The sequence below is a fragment of the Pelecanus crispus genome, chromosome W (genome assembly GCF_030463565.1).
Source record: "Pelecanus crispus isolate bPelCri1 chromosome W, bPelCri1.pri, whole genome shotgun sequence".
Lineage (NCBI taxonomy): Eukaryota > Metazoa > Chordata > Aves > Pelecaniformes > Pelecanidae > Pelecanus > Pelecanus crispus.
The window spans coordinates 18,322,315-18,339,073 of NC_134675.1; the positions used below are offsets into that span (position 1 = coordinate 18,322,315).

Sequence of the window (16,759 nt, forward strand, 5' to 3'; positions counted from 1 at the left end):
TGTGACAGCCAGGTAATACTTTGTTTACCCCATTGTTTACCAGTCTTGACAGTACATATAACTGATTTAGCTTATTTTAGGAAAAAAAATGTTTAAATTTTTGAAACAAATGTTTTTGTTGTGATTGAAGCTACTCAACAAGTGATATTCAGACTTCAGAAGATTAGTCAAAATATAAAAAATTAAATCATGTTTTTATCTCTTGCACCTAAACTGCACCATTTGTGTAATGAAACACAAAAAATACTGAAGATCAGTTGCTGAAACATAAGGATAAATGTATGTGTAACTTGTCAATTTTTTGCTGGAAATAATACAGGCAATTAATGAGGATTTAGCATTCTTTCTCTGCTTGCTGAAAACTAGTTTAAGTGGAGTCTTCTGAGTTAGAGTTAGTAACTCAACAATTTTTTTCATCTTAGTTTTGTTTGTGTGCACTTAAAAATTGGTCAGAGTTCATTTATTCCTCCAGAATCATCTGAAGTTTAGCCTTATTTTGACTAGCTCAATTCAAGCTACTTGTATGTACGTACATTTACTATCTTCCACATCCAAATAAAACAAGATTTTATTACAATACATAAACTAAAGACATGACCAGTGGAAGCAATGCAGCTACAAATCTATCAAAAAGATACCCCCAAATATTTAAAACATTTCCTGACCACTAACATAAGACAGTGGCAATTACATGCACAAGGCCATAATGTATCAGTGCACCAAACAAGGAAATAAAGTTTACAGTACTCGCACAATGCAGTCTTAGTATCAAATGGGCTTCTTAATAGGAAAACAATTTAATAAAAAGCTTTGCATGTGCCTAATGGATGCAATATAACTGTCCAGTGCTGGTGCTGTATTGCTTGATACCACTTGCTTGTCAAACTATCTCTGGTCTTAAATCTGACAGCAACAGCAGCACAAGTACAGAGATTGCACAGCTTCAGTGACAAAGTTACAAGATTCTCTATTTTATTGCATTTTTAAAAACAACTTGGAGATTTAAGTTTTTGAATAGAGAAAGCACATTTCCTGTGTAGTCTCAGTTTAGAAGTTGTTTAGTAAAACACTGTAAAAGAGGAAAAGCATTATATTTTAATGTAGAGAAGTGTGTGTTTAAGCAAATACACTCAAGTATAAAATTTAGCAGGTTTTGAAGGTGAAGATTTATCAGACAGGTGGAGAATTTGCACCATTATGTAGTATCAAGCTTGCAACAGTTTTACAGATAAGCAAAGGATATGACTGGATTTTTTTGTTACAGCAAATCAACACAGTGCAATACATCTTGCAACTACAGTTCATCACATTAACTTGCTTATAATCCAATACATTCAGCCTGAAAATTAAAGTCAAATCAAATTTTCATGAGTATTGTGTTTCACATCAGACACTAGAACTTGTTGGGTTCTTTTAAAGCATTATACCACAGATGGGTAATCTTATCGGTCAAGTTAAACTCAATGTGGATTAAAATCAACAAAACAAAGAGAGGCTGGTCCTTGCCAGATATTTAATACAAGTATCAGAAAACATTGTTTACTCTATATTTCAAATTGGGTGTCCCTTTCATAACTTTTGGGGTACATTTTGTGATTTTAATCAACAAGGAGGGGTATACATTTAGATGTTTCACATATTTAGTTCCTTTGTACCTACAATTAATTGGAGAAGAGTAATTTCACAAATGAATAGCACAATGACCTGAAGCACTATCACTACCAGTTATGATCCAACACGGGTTGTCGTGGTTCTTTTATCTGAGAAGAAGCTTTTGAGGAGAAATACCTGCCCAATACTAACTACAAGAAGAATGACTGCTTCCCCTATTGACCAATAGGCTACCCTTGTGTTTAAATCCTCTGCTCTGCTGCGGCCTTGTGCTTCTCTCAACCGGAAATGAGTCTGATAATCAATGACAGACTTCAAAGCTTCATGAATTGAAACGCACGCAGACTCCATCTAGAGAAGCAAAACAAATACACAGCTCAGTTAAGAACCCTTCTAATGCTTGTTCTATGAAGTTTTGTGGTTTGATATTTAAAATTAGGATTCACATAGTTTTACAGATGAAAGATTATCTCAGTCCGTCAGACTGAAATACCATAAATCTAACATATTATTCAAGTTTTATACACAAGAATGTGACTGACTTCAGTACCGAAGTGTGCAAAACTGCAGACCCAATAAAAAGTAATTCACTCTAAGAACCACAAACTGAATATTAAAATTCATGCACGTTTGGGTTCAAAAGTGAATATAAACACTATTAAATATGTCAGTGATCCAACATGTTAATTCCACATACACCAGCAAAACAAACAGTAAATCTCTCCCCAGATTTAGATAGCTAGTAACTTTCTTATATCATTAAGATGTGCACAGTAGATATTAAAACACTTTCATATTTCAGAAGTATGTGATTCTTCATTGCATAATTCTCAAACTTAAGTTTCACAAAAGCCTGAAATCTAGATTGCTGACCTTAACACGCCCTTTTGACATGAGACCTTTCTATTAGTCACATATGTAAGAAGTGATTAGAAAAAGGACAACTCTTATCTCTCAGTGTTCCTGGATGCTCCCTACTATGTTCATATAACAAACACTCAAGACCAAATTGCCCAACTGCACTTGTCATCTTTCATAAAAATCACATTCTCTTTTGTAACCTGAAAAATCTTAACCTTTTCAATTTATGTACAGGCTTTCCAAGACCTAGATCATTTTACACATAAACTTCTTCCATTTTCAGTTTATCTTCTGAAAGTAAGAGTCAAGACCCATGACTGTCTTTTGACCATCAAGAAATTAACAAATATCTTCAAAATACTTAAGTTTTAGCCAGTTGGTTAGTTGTTCTATCCCCTAAAAATCAGCCTGAAGATCAAAAGCACAATCTATTAGGGTGTCAAACACTTCCTTTTATAATAAAAACCACTGTCAGTTACTTATATCTGTATCAAATCAGCTTTTCAAGTTGATGACTTTCAGGACAGGTGTCTGAACAAGTCCAAGATATTCTTCTAAACAAAATTCAGGAAGATATTTCATGCATTAAGTTCTGCCATTTGTTTCACTGCTAAATTATAGAGCCCTCCCCTACTCTGCAGCAGGGATCTTAAATTTAAACAAAGTCTAGTTTCAGGGATGTACCTTTTACAGTCCCTGTGAGTCTGCCCAAATTTGGTCATACTACTTACCAAAGATGTGTTATGCTCTGAAAGTTAACTTCCCCTTTCCCAAAGATCTGATTTGCATTACGTAGGCTACAACCCAGTGATAAGCTTTTTCTTATACCTTCTCCCACAGCCTGCAGAGATGCTGGATCTAGAATCTGCATCTTCTGTGTTCTCAATACTCTCTACTGGTGCCAAAGAACTGACCAACAAAAACCCCCAAATATACCCCCCCACCAATACACAAAAAAACCAAAACATGTAACAACGCACAGAATGAAGACTAAAGAAAGTGCAGGGAGATAGGGAGCTACAGGATCAAGAATCAAAAGACAACATAAAGCAGAAGAGAAAGGTGATGAGAAGAAAGAGATAAGAATTATAACTGAATTCACAGCAAGTCACCTACTCATTAGAAATCTTTAGCCACTGCAGACTTACATGGGGTAAATTCAAGCGAGCAAGATGGATACTTAGGAAGTGGCATTTCTACCACTGAGTTCAAACTAGTAAAATAGTGGCCACGTCCAGCATTTTAAAATGGTTGTTTAAAGTGAAGTTTGGTAACAGTTATAGTGTAAGAATGTTAGTGAGAATTCATGAAGTGACTGCTCCAAGTGAAGCCGGCTGATTTAGTTTGGGCAGAAGTAGTGTAAAACTAAAATTCTGAAGAAAGAAGGGAACATTAGGAAAATAAGTCTGGAGCAAGAATACTGCTTTGCCACCTAAGTGCCTTATAAATGACATATCTAGAAGCCAGTTAAGTATAACTGATTTTGTTAATTTGTTTATTTTGCTAGAATTATCTTCCCATTTTAAAAGTGACAGTTACATAAGAGATCAACCATTCAAGTCTTCCATTCAAAAAAAGACTCTAAACTATTTTAATATAAAAAATAAGCTGTTCTCAAAGTTTCTCCAAAGTTCAGGAATTTTGAAAACCCTGATCCATTGATATTTTACACTTTATAAAATCCACACTTCCACAGACATAGAACCATGACATAAAAAAAGTTCCGTTAAACTCTAGGCCACTGTATATTTTCCCTAATTTCCACTTAAGCACTTGGTAATTCCTCCTCAGCTCTGCATTCTGTAAATCCTAATTTTTGGAAAAGGTTCACTTTTAGTAACTCAGTTTATTTTAAAGAAGCTCCAACCCATTCATTTTCAACAGTGATACAGTTATCTAATGTAGTTGAATTTGAAAACATTCCCTCCACCTAACAGTTGCTGTCAAACACAACAATATTTTACCTGAGTAAGTGCAGTTGCTCTGTTCTCACTAGGAAACAGTGGTGGATCTTCTCCAACCTGGAAATCAAAATACACAGTTTTGTGTGTGAAAGTAGAGAACTCATTGCTGAAGCAGAATTTGTATGTTCCATTTCTGGATGCAGTAAATGTGAAACTATCATATTGTTTCTTCATCTCTTTGTATAATACAGCACCATCAGGACCTTCCAACTGACAGTCAACATCATAATGACCTCCAGTGATCACCTGAAAACAACAAGAAATTGTCTTAAGCAGAACATCCAACTAGCACTTCCCCCCCAACTAGCACTTCGAATTGTTTGATCTGACAAATGTTTTAAAATAAAATGCATTCATTTGGAAATCTTTCAATACAAGTTTGCAAAAATCCTCGTCCTATGGAAGACACATGGAACAACTCAAAATAAGATCTTTTAAATTGATGATATGTAGTGTCAACTCTCTTTTCTAACAGTTTATGAGGGAAGTTTTAGTTACTTCATTTTAAGTTATTGGTACTATAGCAAAGGCTAGAGTAGATGAAATTTGATGGGGCAAAGACATTACTGTAATAAATCAGTAAATTACTATATCCACAAGCCCATCCATGCAACTTATTCAGCAAGTTGAGACTGCCAAAATGCAATAAAACAGCTCCTTTATGTATGGCCTAAACTAACTAGCCTATTAGGTCAAGCTGCTTTATGTTGCAGGAATGGCATACGTCCAGTAGAACAGGTATGTCCTGGTTTCAGCTGGGATAAGAGTTAATTTTCTTCCTAGTAGCTGGTGTAGGGCTGTGTTTTGGATTTAGAATGAGAAGAATGTTGATAACACACTGATGTTTTAGTTGTTGCTAAGCAGTGCTTACACTAGTCGAGGACTTTTTCAGCTTCCCATGCTCTGCCAGGTACACAGGAAACTGGGAGGGGGCACAGCCAGAATAGTTGATCCAAACTGGCCAAAGGGCTATTCCATACCATATGACGTCATGCTCAGTATATAAACTGGGGGGAGTTGGCTGGGGGGCAGCGATCACTGCTTGGGGACTAGCTGGGCATCGGTCAGCAGGTGGTGAGCAATTGCATTGTGCATCACTTGCTTTGTATATTCTTTTATCATTATTTTCTCTTCCTCTGCTGTCTTATTAAACTGTCTTTATCTCAACCCACGGGTTTCACTTTTTTTTTTTCCCCCGATTCTCTCCCCCATCCCACCAGGGCAGGGGGAGGGTGAGCAAGCAGCTGTGTGGTGCTTAGTTGCTGACTGGGGTTAAACCACAACAGGGCTGTACAGCCTGGCTCATTTTCATATGTGCATGTCAACAGAGCAATGTTTTAGAGGTTCTGCTGCCTCACTCCTGCACAATTAATGACATTATTTCTTTCCAACACCAGCACATTCAGATTATACCTCCAAGCAACTCAAAACTTCATATGATTGTCTCAAGTACTATCAGCCTTTGATTATTGTTGATCTATAGCACATTGTTCTGTAGAATCAGACTAACTATCCTATCTCCACAGCAAGAGCAACTGGCAGTTTAGGTATTCACAGCTTACTATTCTGATGACTCTCAGGCTAGTAGTTAAATTTAATCCTTGCTCCAAACTTCTTGCCTTTAAGATAAAGCATCCTGAAGGATGAAGAGACTTCTATCTAAAGGCACAGTCCTTCTATGTGCATATAGAAACTTTCTAAAACAGTAGACATTTCATTTGAAATATTTAAATATCTATTCAAACATATAATGATATAAATATTTATTCAGAGGTACCAAGCACCAGAAGCAACACTTCAGATAGGCTGTTTGCATAACATAGTTTGAATGCCCACCAAATTTATACAAATATTAAGTTATTAAAACCCTAATATTAACGATAAAAGTGAAATAACAAGAGATTCCCCAGGGGCCGAGGGAAACAAGGAGTACCTGAAACTCGAGGGTGCACTTAGTGCCCTGGACAATCTCCTCGTAGAAGCATTGCTTGGCATTGTCAGGCAGCTCGAAAGTGATCTCAGAGGCCCGTGCCGCGCAAGCCACCAGCAGCAGCGGCAGCCACCCCCACGGTCCCGCGGTTCCGGAGCCCCGTAACAGCATCACTCAGTGTGCAGAAGGGACTAATTGGTAACAGAGACTGAGCCAGACGGAAAGAGGGCAGCCCCGCTTCAGAGGCCAGTAGGCGCAGAACCCGGAGGAATACGTCTGCGGCGCAAACCGATCACGGCGGAGAAACCTAAGGAAGCGCACTGTACACCCGAAAGGAACTACGGCGCCTAGTACCGCCCTCATAGAAGCGCTTCCGGGTGAGCCCCCATAGTCCTATATACGTGGTGTTCAGCGTGGAAGAGGGCGCTTCCTGCCTCTCTCGCGCGCGGTTGCACGTTTGCTGCCTGGCAACGGTTGCCAGGGAGCATGACGGCCCGGTCCCGGCCGTGACACCAGCGAGCCGAGGTGGTGTCTGCGTTCACACAGACGACCACTCGGCACCAGAGGTACCACAGGCGCACGCGCAAGGCCTACTCATCCCGGCTTTGTGCTGAGGGGTGCTCAGATTACATAACTAATTTACAGATATTTAGCCAAGTACTCACACATAAATCTCTAGAGAATTCTCCTCTCTATCATACCTGTAAGGCACAGTCCAGGTTCCCCAACATATCAAAACTTTTGGCTCTACGTCCATTGTATGCAATTATCCAGGGGTTAAACTGTTTTCAAATTCCCATGAGGCATGATTTAGAGCTGAAATAGTGGACTCTATTCTCCAAATCCAAGTGAAAAGTGTCTTAAGTACTCTCTCTCTGTATATCTTTGAGTTACTGAATACACAGGGTTGAGTTTCAGAGTTGGAGTTCAACTTTATATGTCGTTTAACATTCATTGCTCCAGAGAGAGAAAGTGCAAGATCAAAATTAAATTCTGCTGATTAAAATGTTCACACTGACTGCAGGAATATCAGATTTAAGTTCTACTTCAGTAAATCTTCAATTATTTTTACAAAGTAAAACAGCTTCAGAAGAAGAAATCAAAGATGACCCCTGTAGTGATCCTGACTGAAAAACCATTGTACATCAAGGAGTTAGTGATCCACATAACAGGTAACCTGATGTACTGGTTTTAGCTGGGAAAGAGTTAACTTTCTTAATAGCAGCTTGTATGGGGCTATGTTTTGGATTTGTGATGAAAACAGTGTTGATAACACAGGGATGTTTTAGCTATTGTTGAACAGTGCTTCAAGGCATCAAAGCCTTTTCTGATTCTCACACTGCCCTACCAGCTAGTAGGCCAGGGATACACAAGAAGCTGGGAGAGGACACAGCCAGGACAGCTGACCCCAACTGACCAAAGGGATATTCCATACCATATGATGTCACGTTCAGCAATAAAAGCTGGGTGGAGGGGAAGTTTTGCTGGGGCTGCTGTTGCTCAGGTACTGGCTGAGCATTGGTCAGCTGTAGTGAGCAACTGGGGGTTTTTTGCATCACTTGTTTTTCTTGGTTTTGTTTTTATTTGGGTTTTTTTTTCTTATTAAACTGTCTTTATCTCAACTCATGAGTTTTCTCACTTTTACCCTTCCAATTATCCCCCCCATCCCACTGTGGGGAGAGTGAGCATGCAGTTATGTGGTGCTTAGCTGCCTACTGGGTTTAAACCACAACACCTGAGCAGGCCCAGGCCTGTCCTCTGCTGTGCTGCACTTACAGCTTGGCCTTCAGGCCTGCATTATGCTGCTCAAATTCCTTGGCCTCAGGATAAACTCAGCCAGTTCATTGTAACAAAGGAGACTGAAGGCAGCTCCCACTTGGCAACAGTGATTATGCCACCTGTGTGTCCTTGCCTTTATCTAAAAGTGCAGCAAGAAGTTCTCATGTGAACATCCTTTCTATCTGACAGTAGAAATGATGAAAAGAGTAATTTCCTTGTAAGAAAGTCCTATAATGACTTGAATGACCACAATGGGGTAACCCCACCATGGACGAGGTCTGCATGGTGTGTTGCATCCTGATTGGAGGCCTATTTGATGCTGCACAACTTGAGGTTCACAGCACCTAAAGGGATGCAAGATTATCTGTACTATTCTCTCCTTCTTTATAGTGTTAGCTCTAATAATTAGCTTTTTAAATGATACTTTACAGAGTCTGAGTGCCTTTCTTTCTGGGATCATAGAATCATAGAATTGTTTAGGTTGGAAAAGACCTTTAAGATCATCCAGTCCAACCATTAACCTACACTACCAAGTCCACACTAAACCAATCAAGGGTAGACTAGACTAAAACATGTCCCAGAGTGCCACATCTACCTGTTTTTCGAACACCTCCAGGGATGGTGACTCCACCACCTCTCTGGGCAGCCTGTTCCAATGCTTGACCACCCTTTCCGTGAAGAAATTTTTCCTAATTTCCAACCTAAACCTCCCCTGGCGCAGCTTCAGCCCATTTCCTCTCGTCCTATCACTAACTACTTGGGAGAAGAGACCAACACCCACCTCACTAGAACCTCCTTTCAGGGAGTTGTAGAGAGCGATAAGGTCTCCCCTCAGCCTCCTCTTCTCTAGGCTAAACAACCCCAGTTCCCTCAGCCGATCCTCATAAGGCCTGTGCTCCAGACCCTTCACTGGCTTCGTTGCCCTTCTCTGGACACGCTCCATCACCTCAATGTCTTTCTTGTATTGAGGGGCCCAAAACTGGACACAGTATTCCAGGTGAGGCCTCACCAGTGCCAAGTACAGGGGGACAATCACCTCCCTGCTCCTGCTGGCCACACTATTCGTGATACAAGCCAGGATACTGTTGGCCTTCTTGGCCACCTGGGCACACTGCTGGCTCATGTTCAACCGGCTGCCTACCAACACCCCCAGGTCCTTTTCGGCCAGGCAGCTTTCCAGCCACTCTTCCCCAAGCCTGTAGCGTTGCATGGGGTTGTTATGACCCAAGTGCAGGACCCAGTACTCTCAGGACCACTACTCTCTGGGCTCGGCCACCCAACCATTTTTTTACCCAGCGAAGACTATGCCCGTCCAAGCCATGAGCTGCCAGCTTCCCAAGGAGAATATTATGGGAGACTGTGTCAAAAGCTTTGCTAAAGTCCAGGTAAATGACATCCACAGCCTTTCCATCACCTACCAGGCGGGTCACCAGGTCATAGAAGGCGATCAGGTTGGTCAAGCAGGACCTGCCTTTCATGAACCCAAATCATAATGGACCAGCACCTCCTGGTGCAAAACAACCCCCATCAGTGTATTTATTTTCCTGTGGAAATCAGGCAGAGCAGGGAAATGGGAATACTGATCTCCAGTCTCCCAGGTAAGAGAATAAACCTGAAATGGGGTAGGGCTGACCTCCTGTGATGGGTTGACCCAGGGCCAGCCATTAAGCACCCACCGAGACACTCACTCACTCCCTCTGCAGCAGGATGGGGGAGAGAATCAGAAGAGCAAAAGCAAGAAAACTCATGGGTCAAGATAAAGACAGTTCAATAAGTGAAGCAAATCTGTGTGTGCAAGCAAAGCAAAATAAGGGATTCATTCACTACTTCTCATTGGCAGGCAGATGTTTAACCACCTTCTGGAAAGCAGGGCCTTACCACACATAACGATTACTTGGGAAGATGAACACCATAACCACAAATGTCCCTGTAAGTGTATGTGGAAGGGAAACAATAAACAAAACATACAGAGACACAGACGTGACAAAACAAACCTGGAGACAATGACAAGGAACAAGCCTGCCACTCACACTAATTGATGGGCTATCAAGAAACTACAGGCACCCCTTCCAGGAAGATCAACCTGGACTTTGCAACTGATAAGATTTTAAACCAGATGGGATCCATAGAGCTGTACAAACCTATGAGGGGATGTGGTGGGTTAACCTTGGCTGGCTGCCAGATGCCCACCAAGCCCCTCTATCACTCCCCCTCCTCAACAGGACAGGGGGAGAAAATACGACGAAATGCCCATGGGTCAAGATACGGACAGGGAGATCATTCACCAATTACCATCACAGGCAAAACAGACTCGACTTGGGGAAATTAATTTAATTTATTAACAATCAAATGATTAGGATAATGAGAAATAAGAACAAATCTAAAAACACCTTCCCCCCACCCCTCCCTTCTTCCCAGGCTCAGCTTCACTCCTGATTTCTCTACCTCCTCCCCCCAAGCAGCACAGGGGGATGGGGAATGGGGGGTTGTGGTCAGTTCATAACGCGTTGTCTCTGCTGCTCCTTCTTCCTCACACTCTTCCCCTGCTCCAGCGTGGGGTCCCTCCCATGGAAGACAGTCCTCCATGAACTTCTCCAACGTGGTCCTTCCCACGGGCTGCAGTTCTTCAAGAACTGCTCCAGCATGAGTCCTTTCCATGGGGTGCAGTCCTTCAGGAACGGACTACTCCAGCGTGGGTCCCCCACAGAGCCACAGGTCCTGCCAGAAGACCTTCTCCAGTGTGGGCTCCTCTCCAGGGGTCCACAGGTCCTGCCAGGAGCCTGCTCCAGCACAGACTCTCCATGGGGTCACAGCCTCCTTTGGGCACATCCACCTGCTCTGGCGTTGAGTCCTCCACGGGCTGCAGGGTAGATATCTGCTCCACTGTGGACCTCCATGGGCTGCAGGGTGTCAACCTGCCTCACCATGGTCTTCACCATGGGCTGCAGGGGAATCTGTGCCTGGAGCACCTCCTCCCCCCTCCTTCTTCACTGACCTTGGTGTCTGCAGAGTTGTTTCTCTCACATATATAATCAGTCCTCTCTCCCAGCTGCTGTTGTGCAGCAGTTTTTCCCCCCTTCTTAAATATGCTATCACAGAGGTGCTACCACCATCAGTGATTGGCTCAGCTTTGGCCAGCGGTGTGTCCGTTTTGGAGCTGGCTGGCACTGGCTCTATCGGACATGGGGGCAGCTTCTGGCATCTTCTCAGAAAAGCCACCCCTGCAGCCCCCCCTGCTATCAAAACCTTTCCATGCAAGCCCAATCCAGGGGACATGCAGGGGGAAGGGGGAGCAGGGAAGATGAAAGAGGGGGGTAGACAGAAAAGGGTATAAAACAGGCTGGTTGTGTATAAAATGGCACTGGTCAGTACACTTGTCTGGCTGAGCCCTGTGCCTGATCACTGCAGTCTGTCCTATCTTCTTATTAAATCTTTTCTTAACTATCTCTCTGCTTAATCAATCCCGTGTGTATGTGGCGCTGCAAGGACTAAGTGCCAGCTACTAGGGGGACCGGCATGAGTGGATTTGGTGCCAGCTACTGGAGTCAGACTGGGGGTGTAGGCACCCCTGGCCTGTGGTGTCAGCTACTGGAGGGAGTACTGGGGGTTGCCCTCTATGTAAAAAAAAGGATAAAAGGATTGATTGCACAGAGCTGCCTTTGAAAAACAGTGATGAACAGGTTGAGAGAATATGGGTGAAAATTAGAGACCAAGCCAACAAAAGAAACCTCATGGTTGGTGTTTACTACAGGCCGCCTGATCAAGGGGAGGATGTTGATTAAGCATTCTTACTTCAACTACAAGAAGCATCATGCCTGCAGGCACTGATCCTGCTAGGGGACTTCAACCACTATGACATCTGCTGGAAAAGCGGCACAGCAAGCTGCAAGCAGTCTAGGAGACTCTTGGAGTGCCTGACCAGAGGAGATGCATTACTGGACCTGTTGCTCACCAACGCAGAGGAACTTATTGAAGAGGTCAATATTGGTGGCAGCCTGGGCTGCAGTGATTGTGCCCTGGTGGGATTCATGATCTCGAGGGATACAGTCCAGGCAAAAAGTATAGTCAAGGCCCTAAACCTTATAAAAGCGAACTTTCAGTTGTTTAAAGAACTAGTGGATGGGACCCCCTTGGAAACTACCCTCAGCAATAAAGGAGCTGAACAGAGCCGGCAGCTCTTTAAGGGCATTATTCTTAGAGCACAAGAACTCTCGATTCCCATGTGTAAGAAATCAGGCAAGGAAGGCAGGAGACCAGCATGGCTGAGTAAGGACCTCCTGGTCAAACTAAAGTGTAAGAAGGAAATGCACAGGCAGTGGAACCAGGGACACATATGCTGGAAAGAATATAGGGATGCTGCCCAGATGTGTAGGGATGGGATCAGGAAACCTAAGGCACAGTTGGAGCTGAATTTGGCAAGGGATGTGAAGAATGATAAGAAGGGCTTCTACAGATAAGTTGGTCAGAAAAGGAAGACAAAAGAAAATGTATCCCCCACCCTGATAAATGAGATAGGGGATCTGGTGACAACTGACATGGAGAAGGCTGAGGTACTCAACAACTTTTTTGCCTCAGTTTTCACTGGCAATTGCTCTTCACAAATCTCTTGAGTCCCTGAACCTCAAGGCAGGGACTGGAGGAATGAAGTCCTTCCCACCACAGGAGAAGACCAAGTTTGAGACCACCTGAGGAACCTGAACATACACAAGTCCATGGGACCTGACAAGATGCATCCCAGGGTCCTGAGGGAGTTGGCTGATGAAGTTGTCAAGCCACTCTCCATCATATTTGAGTGGTGTGGTTGACATGCCTGAGGGATGGGATGCCATTCAGAGGGACCTGGACAGGCTTGAGAAGTGGGCCTATGCGAACCTCATGAGATTCAACAAGGCCAAGTGCAAGGTCCTGCACCTGGGCCAGGGCAATCCCCAGTATCAGTACAGGCTGGGGGATGAAGGGATTGAGAGCAGCCATGCGGAGAAGGACTTGGGGGTACTGGTGGATGAAAAGCTGGACATGAGCCGGCAATGTGTGCTTGCAGCCCAGAAAGCCAATTGTATCCTGGGCTGCATCAAAAGAAGCGTGGCCAGCAGGTCGAGGGAGGTGATTCTGCCCCTCTGCTCTGCTCTGGCGAGACCTCACCTGGAGTACTGCGTCCAGCTCTGGAACCCTCAGTACAAGGACATGGACCTGTTAGAGCGGGTCCAGAGGAGGGCCACAAAAATGGTCAGAGGGCTGAAACATCTCTCCTATGAAGAAAGGCTGGGAGAGTTGGGGTTGTTCCAGCCTGGAGAAGAGAAGGCTCTGGGGAGACCTTGTCACGAATGCAGGTTTGTGAATCCTGCTGATTATGTCAATTCACTATGAATGAGTGACTTTACACAGTTTGATTTAGTAACAGTTAGAATTTACTTGTAGCAAATTGCAGAATTTGATTGTAATATTTTTAATAGCACAATCATCAATTATTAATAAAGTGATTAGACAAAATTGATCAAAACAGTGACTTAGTTACAGATTCGAAGATGGCAAGGTTCACTCTATTACTACATGGAAGAAGTGCATGAAGGAAAATTAAGTTACACTGAGTTGGAATGACTCACAGAGGGATCGCATATGTAGGGGATAAGGAGTACCCTCCTGTTGAGTCACGAAGTTCAGAATGGACCCCCTTGCTTTCTAAACTCCTTCTCAGAGAGGAGTCTAGGTGCAGCTAGGCCCACTCTTAGTCTCAGACTTGGTCAACAGGTTATAAGAATAATGCTATAAGAATAATGCAGCAGTATAAGACTCTCTTTGAAATTAAATCATACATCTACAGACTACTTAAACTGATTCACACATGCATACACACAAACATGAATGCATATATAAAAATGGTATACCTGTTAAAAATTCCCCTCGAGTTTAGTGAAATACTCACGTCGAATGTCTTGGCATTTCTCAACGGGCAAGGGTTGAGCCTCGAGGAGTGAAGAATTTCAGCCCAGGCTCCGTTGTCAATCTTCGGCAATGGAGTTCTGGTTGCAGCAGACTTTTGGAGTCTGCTAGTTTCGCTGACTCTGAGAGGTGTTTCGATCAGAGGGAGATGCTGGTGCAGCCCGCGGCAGTCCAGGAGAGCTCAAAGGGCCTCACTTAGGACTGCCGTTTATAGGATTGTGAGATGATTGACTTTAATCACCAGTAAATTTCCATCCGAGCCACAATTCAGGTCGGCTATTGTTGGAATTCCAGCAGTGATGATACCACTCTGTTTCAAGGCTGTCTGGGGTAGCTGTTTGTTTTCATTAGCCATAATATGAATCTTGATAAGAACAGAGACGCTCTCTGCTCCAGCCATGTAGGAGTTTCTGGTACAATTAAGGGGCGCTTAACTGACTAACTCGCTACACAAAAGCGGTGGCCTGGAATTCCTGAGATTGTAAAGCTGTTGAAGAGAAAGAGGAATGGGCCACCACACACCTTACTGTGGCCTTTCAATATTTAAAGTGGGCTTATAAGAAAGACGGAGAAAGACTTTTTACCAAGGCCTGTAGTGACAGGACAGGGGGCAAGGGTTAAAGCTGAGAGAGGGTAGGTTTAGATTGGTCATAAGGAAGAATGTTTTTTACAGTGAGGATGGTGGGACACTGGAACAGGTTGCCCAGAGAAGTTGTGGATGCCCCATAATTGGAAGTGTTCAAGGTCAGGTTGGACGGGGCTTTGAGTAACCTGATCTAGTGAAAGATGTCCCTGCCCATGGCAGGGGGGTTGGACTAGATGACCTTTAAAGGTCCCTTGCAAGCCAAACCATTCTATGATTCTATGACCTCAAAAGTGGGCCCAAAGGGGTACCAATAGGATATCAGACAGAGCCTCACTACAAAGAATCAGCCAGGCCTCCCCAGTGAGAGTCCATGACCTCGAAGAAAGATCCTGTGGAGAATTCCACCTATTTAGGAAAGGAAGAGTACATGCAGCACAGGTAGTTCTCAGATAGAGAGACTCCATTTTGGATTAAAATTAAGTCCTTTTTATATCATAGGGACATAAGAGGGTGTAGGACACCAGCACTTCGAGCAACAAACAGATGCTGTTCATTTTGATTTTTCACCTGGAACAGACAATAAATTATGATGTTTTCTCTTCTTTTAGACCAATTTTTATTTTTCCAGACTGTTTCCACCTTTTCAGAAGATATACGTACCAACCAACAACAGATATGAAGTCTCGGCAGTGGACAAAACCAATGAGCAAGAGTCACAGGGAGAAACCGCAGCAGCAGAACATACTAAAAGCTGCAAAAGGAAGCAGCGAGTGCTAGTAGTGGGTGACTCTCTGCTGAGAGGCACTGAGGCACCCATCTTCCAGCTTAATATACAGTCAAGGGAAGTTTGCTGCTTGCCAGGAGCCAAGATGCGGGATGTCCTAGAGAGACTGCCACAACTGGATGAAAGCAGAGGCTACTATCCCCTACTTCTTTTCCATATGGGCACCAATGACATGGTAAAGGATAGCCTGGGCAAGATCAAGCAGGACTTGAGAGCCCTGGGGGCACAAGTGATCTTCTCTGTCTTGTCAGTCAGGGATAGAGGTGCAAGCAGAAGTCAACGCATCATGCAGATCAATACCTGTGTGACGGATGCACTCCTCCTGTTTGAACAAACTGAACTTTGGTCCAGGTAGATGCTCAGCAAGTAGGCCTGACCAAAGTTAATCTTATTGTGCAAAGCTATCAGTGAAAACCCAGCACCAAACCAAAAAAAAAAAACGGTTTCGCTGGAGAGTGGGCTGATAAGCAGCTGAAACTGCATGAACACAGCAGAAAATCTGACTATGAATCAATCACTTTATAAATATCTGCATCATCAGGATCCGTTGAGCTCTCCCTTCATAGCAGCTGACTGCGCGGCGATCTCCCCTTGAGTAGGGATGCCTCTCAAGGTTACCACTCGAGGCTGAGAGATCCCTCACCTGACACCAGGCATCGATGGGTTGATAAGTAACATTTTTATGCATGCATGTAACATTTAAGATATATATAGTAAGCTTATGCAATAATCTTTGTATCCCATGCATATCCTAACTTTAAGTGTAGTAAATAGTAGAGTATTTGTCCTGGTTTCGGCTGGGATAGAGTTAATTTTCTTCCTAGTAGCAGGCATAGTGCTGTGTTTTGGATTTAGTAGGAGAAGAATGTTGATATCACGCTGATGTTTTTAGTTGTTGCTAAGTACTGCTTATGCTAGTCAAGGACTTTTCAGCTTCCCATGCTCTGCCAGGCGCACAAGAAACTGGGAGGGGGCACAGCCAGAATAGTTGATCCAAACTGACCAAAGGGCTATTCCATACCATATGACGTCATGCTCAGTATATAAACTGTGGGGGGGTTGGCCGGGGAGCAGCGATCGCTGCTCGGGAACTGTCCGGGTATCAGTCGTCGGGTGGTGAGCAATTGCATTGTGCATCACTTGCTTTGTATATTATTATTATTATCATTATTGTATTGTTATTATTATCATTACTGTTTTACTCTATTTCAATTATTAAACTGTTCTTATCTCAACCCGGGAGTGTTTCTCACTCTTACTCCTCCGATTCTCTCCCCCATCCCATCGGGGTAGGGGGAGTGAGC

General features: G+C 43.3%; 1 protein-coding gene across 1 annotated transcript; it reads right to left on the reverse strand.

Moving 5' to 3' along the window:
* Window positions 1–1,725: 1,725 nt before the first annotated feature.
* On the reverse strand, window positions 1,726–6,537 carry LOC142596498 (transmembrane emp24 domain-containing protein 7-like). The gene is made up of 3 exons (XM_075725624.1): window positions 6,370–6,537; window positions 4,437–4,682; window positions 1,726–1,962 (listed from the first exon to the last, which is right to left on the reverse strand). Exons 1-3 carry the CDS (start codon window positions 6,535–6,537, stop codon window positions 1,726–1,728), a joined length of 651 nt encoding a protein of 216 aa, XP_075581739.1.
* Window positions 6,538–16,759: the final 10,222 nt, after the last annotated feature.

Excerpts from the sequence above, each read along its gene's own strand:
- LOC142596498 (XM_075725624.1), bottom strand. The coding sequence starts at position 6,537 with ATGCTGTTACGGGGCTCCGGAACCGCGGGACCGTGGGGGTGGCTGCCG. Across the intron at positions 4,683-6,369 it reads AGTGCACCCTCGAGTTTCAG|GTGATCACTGGAGGTCATTA; the intron begins GTACTCCTTGTT and ends TGTTGTTTTCAG. Across the intron at positions 1,963-4,436 it reads GAGCAACTGCACTTACTCAG|ATGGAGTCTGCGTGCGTTTC; the intron begins GTAAAATATTGT and ends TTGCTTCTCTAG.